The sequence below is a fragment of the Ranitomeya imitator genome, chromosome 2, assembly GCF_032444005.1.
Source record: "Ranitomeya imitator isolate aRanImi1 chromosome 2, aRanImi1.pri, whole genome shotgun sequence".
NCBI lineage: Eukaryota > Metazoa > Chordata > Amphibia > Anura > Dendrobatidae > Ranitomeya > Ranitomeya imitator.
The window spans coordinates 292,620,062-292,630,546 of NC_091283.1; the positions used below are offsets into that span (position 1 = coordinate 292,620,062).

Sequence of the window (10,485 nt, forward strand, 5' to 3'; positions counted from 1 at the left end):
GAGAGCATATAAAAGCTGACTGCTTCTTCACTTATTTCCAGTCTAAGAACACACTTTATTTTCAGCACACAGAATATATAACACAGATACACAGGACAGGCCAATAGGAAAACAGCTGGCCAGACATACATTACAATAGCCGCAGGGGGCCGGAGCCTGCCGCTATTTACTGTGGGAATTACAAAGGTGGGGGAGGTCAGAAAGAGAATATCTTGTCCAGGGGCGCATTTCACATGGAAACTATTATACATACATATACTGCATAACATTCTTGGTTCTGGGGGGTTCTGTAACAGGTGGCTACGGTAAAGCAGGGTCCCAGGGTCGCTGCTGCAGGAGGCAGGAGTGGGGTGATGCTGCAGGCCGCAGGCTGGGATAAGGGGGTGTTCCAATGTGCGACGCGCTGCTTCAGGTGTCCGGTGCTGCTTCAGGTGTCCAGTGTTGTTGCAGGGGTCTCCGGTACTGCGGGGGCCCTGCTGACATTTTGTGAAAGGCCAGAGCCCCCACAGTTCCACGGTTTCCTATGCAGTGGACTCTGGAAAAATGGCCTCCAGGAGGCGGCACATGCACAGATGGAGTTCTTGGCACCAAGATCTTAGTAGATGAGATTTCAGTGCCGAGATCTCAATCTCCTGATATCTTGGTGCCGAGATCTCCATCTGCACATGTGCTGCCCCCCGGTGGCCATTTTCCTGGAGTCCACTGCATATGAAGCCATGGAACTGCGGGGGCTCTGTCCTTTCACAAAATGTTGACAGGACCCCCCCAGCACCGAAGACCGCTGTAGCGCTGACAGACACTCCCTCATCCCAGCCAGCAGCCTGCAGCAAAATTACCAGTAAGGTGTATCTGCATTATAAGATGCACCTCCATTTTCCCCTCAAATTTAGGGGAAAAAAGTGTCTTATAATCTGAAAAATAGGGTATATTGAGACCAGACCCAGCATATCATCCAAAGGTGGCATCTATATTTTATGGGAGCCAAGAAATTGTTCTCCCCTCTTTCTTTAGCAATCCTAAAAATGCAGAGGAGCAGAGATTTCACACACTAGATGTTAAATGGGTCTTGGTACAGTATTTAGCCATATTAAAACAGTGAAGAAAGAGTGAATCCTTATTCGTGTCATTCCAAGGAGTTAGGAAAGGTCTTAAGGTAACAAGGGCAACCGTAGCTTGACAGATTAGGGACGCCATTAGCTTTGTCTACTCCTCTAGTAATATACCAGTTCCAAAGAACTTGAAGGCTCATTCCACCAGGTCCATGGCAACTTCCTGGGCTAAGAAGAAGTGTTGATCGACAGGATATATAATCTGTCTTCTCCTGAAGACCTGTAGTTTGGGAGAAAGGTGTTGCAAGTGGTGAACCCTCCCTCAGGTGCTTTGGTCAATGTAAATCTCTCAGGTGATGTTGTCATGAGAGAAGGGGGAAAATCTTAGTTACTTACCGGTAACGGGAATTTACAGAACCCATGACAGAACCCTTATATTCCCTCCCTTTTTATCACTAGTTGGTGTGCACTACATAGGAGTGTTTAAGAAGAAATGTTGATGTCACGCTCACGCCCTGACTGGTGGGCGTGAGCTCGGGGGGTTTGTGGCCCCACTGTGCCACAAACCAGACTACCCTGGAAGGGGCATAACTATGACAGCTGCCTGGGTTTTCACTGGAGCCTCTGATGGTGAGGTCAGGCTTGTGCAGCAGGCAGCTGCCAGGTGCTACTCCAGGGTGGTGTCTGGCTGTGGCTGCTGATCCCTCTTGGGAGACAGGAACACCAGGATTGGTGCGGGCATTAGGCAGGACTGGCAGAAGAGCATGGCTGGAACTCAGACGAGTAGGCTGGCACGGCTGAGACAGAGCTGGCAGAGACACGGCAGAGAACACAGGGCTGGCAGAGACACGGCAGGAAACAGGACTGGCTAGGACAGCAGGAACACAGGACTGGAAGGCAGGGCAGGAACGGCAGGACTGGCAGGAACACAGGATTGGGAGGCACGGCAGAGAACACAGGACTGGTTGATGTAGTATATGAAGGAACAGGTAGGGGCCTGTTCACACTGGAGGTGCAGGTACAGATATGTATTTTGGAGGAACAGGTAGGGACCTGTTCACACTGGAGGTGCAGGTACAGATATATAGTTTGGAGGAACAGGTCGGGACCTGTTCACACTGGAGATGCAGGAACAGATATGAAATATGAAGGAACAGGTAGGGACCTGTTCACACAGGGGGTGCAGGAAAGGAAACAAGCAGAAACGAATGAGGTATGAAGAAACAGGTTGGGACCTGTTCACACAGGATAGGAGTGCAAGACTGCAGATAGGAGTGGAAAATAGATAGTGTAGCAACAAAAGCTGAGCAGAGCCACAAAGAATGTGGAGAGAAGCTGCAGCAAGAGATACTGCAGAAGCTAAGCAGAGTGGAACCGCAAGGATTGCAGAGAGGAACTGCAGCAAGAGGTTTCTGCAGCAACGGGAGCGGAGCAGAGTAGAACGGAGCAGAACCGCAGGAGTGCGGAGCAGCGGTAAAGCCACCAAGATGCAGAGCAGGCAGAGCCGCAAGAGTGCGGAGTGTAAGCAGACTGAGAACACAAGGAAAGACACAGCAGGGAAGGAAGCCACAGACAAGGAGACCGAGAAAAGACAAAGTACAGACAAGGCAATGGAACAAGACACAGGGACAAAGACACAGGGACCAGGATATTCTGCCTCCTGGAGGGCGGACTACAAGATCAAGGCAATAGCACAGAGAAAAGCCTCCAGAGAGGGAGTAACTCAGAGCAAGACCTGGCAAACTCAGAAGCAAGAAACAAACTGAGCTAACACATTGCACAGGCCCAGACCACAGGGTGGAGCTGCACTACATACAGGAGGCCTCTTGATAATTGGTCAGGAACTGATTAGACAGATGCACCTGATTCCTATAAGAACCAGAGAGTTCAGGCGCCGGCCCCCTATACACATAGCCATGAGGCATGCAGAGAGCAGAGACACAGAACATGGAGCTGGCATGAAACAGAAACCACATCATGGCCTGGAGCAGTGGGTAAGATAGTGTGAGAGATGTGAGGCCATGACGTGATGCCAGCAGAGTTGTTACAGTTGATTGGTGATTGCTGTGTTATTAACTATCTGGAGGTCCTCTCATGTTCTGAAATCCAACTGATAAGAGGTACCACCATTTTATTCAATAGGTTTCCTGTACTTTATGGGCAGACACCCTCTCTCAGATAGTGTTGTCAAGGGCTCTGTAAAGTCCCATTACCTGTAAGTAACTAAGATATTTCCATTGGCAGATGATGGACCTGTGTGGGGATGTTTGTTTTGCGGGATGAGAAGAAACTTTTTTGGTATTATTTTTGCCTGCATAACATTGTTGGATTTTTATTCCTTGTTTGGGTGGCGGAATGAACAAACAGTTGTACACAGCTCCACTTGTTCATCCAATTAGGTTTTCTATTAGACTGTGAACTGTCATTGTCTTGGTAAATAATTCAATATTTTCACATAACTTGCTACTTGTATAATAATTGTTTAAGTAGAAATGTTAAAAAATAAAAAGATCACGGATATTTTTTTCAAAAATAATAATTCGTTTTATTCTTGGCAGATGATTGTACCAGGAGATCAGAGGGACAGCTGACATCTTCAATTTTTAAATCAGATGATCATGAGATCCCACAGGACACAGTTGAAGTGAATTCCATTACCATGATATACCATCATCCCATCATAGCAAAACTCTCACGTGATTCATTACCGACTGCTAAGCAAAATCAGAGTCACAAAATAAGCATTAAAAACGAATAGCTCCTTATGTAAAGAAGCTGTTTCCTCATTCAGACTATGAAAATAGTTTTCCCCTAGAAAAGTCTTTTCTTAATTGTAAAAAAAAAAAAACACAGCAAAGAATAGATTTTCTTGTTCTAAGTGTGGGAAGTGGTTTAACCACAAATCAGATCTTGTTAGTCATCAGCGAACTCACACAGGGGTGAAACCTTTTTTATGTTCAGAATGTGGGAAATGTTTTAGACAGAAATTATGGCTTTCCAAACATCAGATAACTCACACAGGGGAGAAGTCTTTTTCATGTTCAGAATGTGGGAAATGTTTTAAACGCAACTCAAATCTTGTTTGTCACCAGTGAACTCACACAGGTGAGAAGCCTTTTTCATGTTCGTAATGTGGAAAATGTTTTAACCAGAAATCCAATCTTGTTAGTCACCAGAGAACTCACACAGGGGAGAAGCCTTTTTCATGTTCAGAATGTGGGAAATGTTTTAACCAGAAGTCAAATCTTGTTAGTCACGCTCAGAATGTGGGAAATGTTTTTTTTATGGAAATCAAACCTTGTTAGTCAATTGCAAACTCACACAGGAGGGAAGTCTTTTTCATATTCAGAATGTGGGAACTGTTTTAACCTGAAATCAGATCTTGTTAGCCACCAGCGAACCCATACTGGGGAGAAGCCTTTTTCGTGTTCAGAATGTGGGAAATGTTTTAACCACAAATTAAATCTTGTTAGTCACCAGCAAACTCCCCCCGGGGAGAAGCCTTTTTCTAGTTCTGAATATGGGAAATGTTTTTTATGGAAATCGCATCTTGTTAGTCACCAGCGAACACACACAGGAGTGAAGACCTTTTCATGTTCAGAATGTGGGAAATGTTTTAGACAGAAATTAAGTGTTAAGATACATCAGATAATTCGCACAGGGGAGAAGCCCGTTTCATGTTTATAAAGTGGGAAATGTTTTGTAGATAAATCTACTCTTGCTACACATAAGAGAACTCACACAAGGAGAAGCCTTTTTCCTGTTCAGAACATGGGAAATGTTTTAGCCGCAAAGCAAATCTTGATATCCACCAGCGAACTCACACAGGGAAGAAGCCTTTTCCATTCAGAATGTGGGAAATGTTTTATACAGAATTTAACTTTTTTTTAAATTCTTTTTATTGAAAGATTCCGCAGGATAAGGTTAGAAACACATAACAGTGCAGTGTAAGGTCAGAATAATCCATACAGTCGCCTTCCACAATAACATGGATGTAACATCACACTCTCAATAATAGAGTAAACAAGTAAAGAAAAATAAACATACAGAATGGAACATAGCTTATTGAGACAATTTCCATCACAAAGCATTGCACACTCAAATTAACAGGTTCTTTATCAGAATTCAGAACTCATACCAATTTGGGTCATAATAAAAAAAAACACTCCCTAAGTCTACATATACCATTACTTTCATATACATCAGGGTACGTGTCGTAAGATAGATGGAGTCATGGCATTAGGAGAGGTACATTAAGGGTGAATCACACTATCTCTCCCATATCTTATAGAATTTCTGGGGACATCCTCTATATCTATATAATATATTCTCATATAGTATTATATAATTCACTATTTTTTCCCACTGATTAATAATAGGAGGTTCCCCCACCCCCCATCAACCTTAATGCTATTGCTTTCCTAGCCATAAATAGAAGTTCCCGGATAAATATTCTTTCATAATGCACCCACTATTCTTCATCTACAATTCCCAAGATACACAATTCTGGACTACAATCAATTGGTATCCCAAATATCTGTCCTAATGAAGTTATTGCTTCACTCCAGTATCTTCGTACTATCCCAGAATTCCAAATAAGATGCCAGAAATCTGCTCCCGACTCCCTGCACCTATGACATTCATCAATTACCAGTCTGCCAAATCTATGTAGTCTACCCGGGGTCAGGTAGGATTGGTGAAGTATATATAGTTGAATTAATTTATTATTTGTGGCTGGCAACACCATCGTATGTGTCTCTAGAGCATCTTTCCGCTGATCAGTGATAAAGGGGATTATTTGCCGCCATTTACTCTCTACAGCAAGTTGAGTAGAGGCAATTCTGGAGTTTAGTAGAAAGGTATATAGGGAGGATATTGTGCCCGTGGCTCCTTGAGTTGATAGCACTCCTATCAAAGGATAGCTTGATTTTTGCATCCTAGGATATGGAAACTGGTGCATTATGGCATGTCTCATTTGCAAATATCTATAAAAATCACTATGGGGGATCCCAAACTTTATATGAATTTGTTAAAATGATAATAAAACTTCATTTTCAAAAATCTGATTAAGCGTTGTTATTCTGTATTACTTCCAGAAATTTGGGTCTTGTAGATTTTTGAGGTGTGGAAATTCGGGATTATCCCATTTGAGTTTCTCCAACTTGATCAATGAATTTCATAATAAGCTTACTTTCTCGCCACACCTGTATCGCCAAGCTATGTGCAAATAATAAACCGTGTGATGGTCTGTAGGAATCCTCTAATATTGCCCATGGTGCAAGTCCACCCAAAAAGTGTATGAGATAAGCTTCTGCACTAGTTAGCTTGTCACCAACTATCCAAGTTTTTAAATAACGTCGTTGACCAGCTAGATAATACAAAAAGAGGTCAGGTACTGCATATCCACCCAGATTTTTGGGTTTCTGCAGGGATCCAATACTTAATTTAGGCCTTGATGAACCCCATATAAATGCCACCATCATGCCATGCAATTTGCTAAAACATCCTTTAGAGACCTTAATTGATTGAAGGTTTCAGTACATATAAACACTTTGGAAGAATTATAATCTTGATTAAACCAATTCTGCATGCCACAGATAGGGGTGGCTGAGACCAGACTGCAAATCTTTTTTTCATCATATCACCTAAGGGAAATACATTGTTCCTAAGGTCTTTAATTGGGTTTTGATTCATTATAATGCCTAAATACTTGGACTTCTGTACTACTTGTAGTCCAAACATCACAGGTTCAGTTATGTTATCTATAAATGGCATGACCACAGATTTGCTCCAATTCATTTTGAGACCTGACAACTCTCCAAAACAGTTAATGAGGTCAATTCCTCTGATTGTTCCACTCTATTTAGGAAAAGTACCAGGTCATCTGCATATAATCCCACTTTGTCTATTCTGGAATTTATATTAATACCCTCCACCAATGGGTCCTGTCTAATCTTAAGCACAATAGGCTCTATCGCTAGGGCAAAGCATCGGGGACAGAGGGCAGCCTTGTCTCGTTCCTTTACCTAGATCAAAGAACTCCGACAGTATTCCATTTACAAAGATATTAGCTTTTGGCATGCAGTAAAGTAATTTAATCCACTTGCAAAATTTGTCAGAGAAACCAAATTTCAGAAGCACACACTGCAAAAAATGTCCACTCCAAGGAATCGAAAGCTATTGCCATGTCTAAAGAAGCTATCGCCCAGGGTTCCCCATATTTATGACCTTTCTGCGTCACAACCTGCACTCTTCTAATATTAGAGGAGGTGGACCTTCCTGGCATGAAGCTGGATTGATCCTCATGTATAATGCTTAATATTACTGTTTTCAATCTGTTAGCTATAAGTTTTGTAAGTATTTTGTAATCCGTGTTAAGGACATGGGGCGATTAGAACCACACTCTTCAGCTGGTTTATCTGGCTTTGGAATTACCACTAACGTGGCATCGTAGAAGGATTGAGGAAGTGAGTGCCTTGCAAGTGCTTCAGAAAGAATCTGCAAGAGAACCAGGCCTATCTGATCTAGATATCTTTTGTATAATTCTATGGGCATGCCATCAGGCCCCAGTGCTTTCCCTTTAGAGAGAGACATAGCTGCTTCACGAATTTCTTCAAAACTGATAGCTGTTTCCAAGAACGCCTGATCTTCCCAAGAAAGTTTGGGAAATTCTATTTGGTTTAAATATTCATCAATTTCTTCTACAGCATGTTTTAATTGGGAGCTATACAGCTCTCTAAAGTATTCTTGAAATCTACCTGCAATCTGATCGAAGTAGCAGAGTTCCCACTCTTGTATTAATGGCCAAAATTGACGGGGACATTTGATTTTGTTGGACTATGTATGTCAAAAATTTACTCGATTGGTTACTTAATTCAAAATAAGTCTGCTTAGAGAAAAAAAGTATTCTCTGGGCTTTTTCCTGTCAATGAATCAGGTATTCCCTCCCTTTCCCGAGACAATTATGTAAAGAGTTATCAGAGGGGTTATTAATATACTCAGCTTCTAGCGATTTACATTCCTCGGCAAGCTTCTGTTCCCCAGTGGAGGACTCACTTTTATTATATGAAATCGTGGACCTGACACATCCTCTCAGATATGCTTTAAGTGTGTCTCACACCACCAATCTATCAGGGAAATCACCATGATCTGCTATAAATACCTCCAATTGATCTGTTATTCTATCGTGTTCCCCTATAAGGGATAACCAAAATGGATGTATGCGGAATCTCTTAGGTCTGGTAGGGCCCCCTAGCTGAAGGCATACCACCGATGGAGCATGATCTAACATTGCCTTAGGGGAATATTCCATTTTACTCAGATCTGAAAATACAGCATTATTCCCAAATATATGCTTTATCCTAGATAAACATCAAGCGGCTGGAGAATTCTTTCTTAAGTGGATGTTGCTGCCTCCATAAATCAATCCAGCCCATCTCTGTTATGAAAGCATTTAATGCCGTGGGGTCTTGATTACCAGGCCTAAAATTTGCCACGCTCATTCTATCCAAATGTACCCTGAAAGCCATATTAAAATCACCCATACATAACATCTTGGCATCAGGGTACTGTGATACAAAAATCGCTGCCTGTTGGAGTACATCCATTTTGGCTAGTGTGTAATAAACTTAGTGCTAAGTGCAGTGGAGATCAGTATCATGGGTCAGAAAAGAGGCCGAGAGACAATAGATTAAGAGTTCAAGAATATTTATAATGATATGCAGGTAAACAGCTATGACACAGCAGGTTAGTAGCAGACAGAGCTGGATAAGCAGTAAACACGTATACAGACCGTGGAAGTCCAAGTATGTCAGGTCCAGAGGCCTGGAGACCAGACCAGGACTCCTAGCAGGGAGCAGTCCAGCGGCAGAGATGAGTGCAGAGCAGATCCAGAAAAACAAGTCTTTGCAATGAAGAGATGTAGAACCGGAGACAGATGGGGTATCCCAAAGTAACGAAGAAACCAGCAAGATAGCAGTTCTTCCAGCTTGATCACAAGTCAGGAAGAAGATACTCAAGCAATGAGTACATATAAAGAGCTCCCTTAAATACACCACAGACAGGAACAAGGAAAATCTGACAAGAAACAAGATGGCCCCCGTGAGGCCAATGACTCCATCTTAGGTAAGGGCAAAAGTAACTGAACTGAGGGCAAACAGCAAACAGAAACAGATATACAGTCCAAGTCCTTACATAGTGGTGGGTTATAGATATGGTGCCTTATGTACTCCTTAATATTTACAAATGCGTATATAAAAATAAATCTACCTTCCAAGTCTCTTTTGACCCCTTGAACCAACTATGTCAGTGACTTATGCACCATAGTGACTACCCCTCTAGAATAGGAAGTGTTCATGGCATGCTTTTGCAAGGTTTGTTCATTCTGGATATAGTATCTGGTGTTAAGTGGGTTTCCTGAGGACATATTATCTGTGCCTGTGATTTACGTATCTGGGGAATACCATATAACGTTTCCTGGCGTTTCCCAACCCCTTACTGTTCCATGAAAGATGTTTAAGTGAAGCCATATAGACTCCATATAAAATTTGGATATAGGATACTATTCCCTTCAAGAGTGGTTACATTTATCGTTTGCAGACTGCCCTTGGACAATGAAGTATAAGTGCAATGCTCATATTCAACTGAAATTACAATTGGATCTAGAACCATTGACCAATATTGACCATAGAAATACAACTGGGGATGCCCATATACTTCCCAAAACTTAAATATAGGCATAAATAGAAATTCTTGCATTCTTGTCTATCCGAGCCACTAATAACAACTATAATAGTTTCAATGTATATATCTTACATAGTTCTTTGCAGAGGCAACTACAGAATTATTGGTCTGACAACCCGTTTTTTGCTGAACCCAAAAGGGTAACCAAGTCCCCAGGCCAGGAATTGAGGCGCAGGCACCTGCAGAAATGTGTACCTCGCCACCATCCCATTTTTGATCTTCGATAATCTCCATCAGCCTTTTCTGAAAGCACTAACATAGGGGTACATAATCTAAGCATGAGTCTTACCCCCTTCAATATACACTGCCTCCTTTCCTCCTAACTAACCAACTCAGGGGAGGTAAAACATAGTTTAGTTAACCAATATATGAAGAGTTCAACAAGCCCATACAAGTATAAACGCTATTTCGATAGTCAGATATCAAATTCAGAGAGGTATTTCAATTGGTCATTCTGATAACCCCATACAGAGATAAACATAGCCATTGCCAAGCATTTTGAACAGTAACCTGCGGGGTTCAAGTTGATAACCTCTATCTGAAACAGATAATTCAGTGTTAATACAATAAACTTTTCATATTGACCTGCACTGTCAGTTCTGCCTCTGGCGCCTCCCTCTTCTGGAAATTCACTCGTCTGCTTCCGCCAGATTCTGAAAGAAAATTATCCTCTCGCCATCTACTACCTCAGCCT

General features: G+C 42.1%; 1 protein-coding gene across 1 annotated transcript; it reads left to right on the forward strand.

The window, feature by feature from the left end:
* The first annotated feature begins 3,843 nt into the window (after window positions 1–3,843).
* Window positions 3,844–4,736, forward strand: LOC138666433 (oocyte zinc finger protein XlCOF22-like). The gene is made up of 4 exons (XM_069754654.1): window positions 3,844–3,852; window positions 3,929–4,129; window positions 4,202–4,287; window positions 4,355–4,736. The coding sequence occupies exons 1-4, from the start codon at window positions 3,844–3,846 to the stop codon at window positions 4,734–4,736; spliced, it is 678 nt and encodes a 225-aa protein (XP_069610755.1).
* The last annotated feature ends 5,749 nt before the right edge of the window (window positions 4,737–10,485 follow it).

Excerpts from the sequence above, each read along its gene's own strand:
- LOC138666433 (XM_069754654.1), top strand. Across the intron at positions 4,130-4,201 it reads TTAAACGCAACTCAAATCTT|AAATCCAATCTTGTTAGTCA; the intron begins GTTTGTCACCAG and ends TGTTTTAACCAG. Across the intron at positions 4,288-4,354 it reads GGGAAATGTTTTAACCAGAA|TCAATTGCAAACTCACACAG; the intron begins GTCAAATCTTGT and ends AAACCTTGTTAG.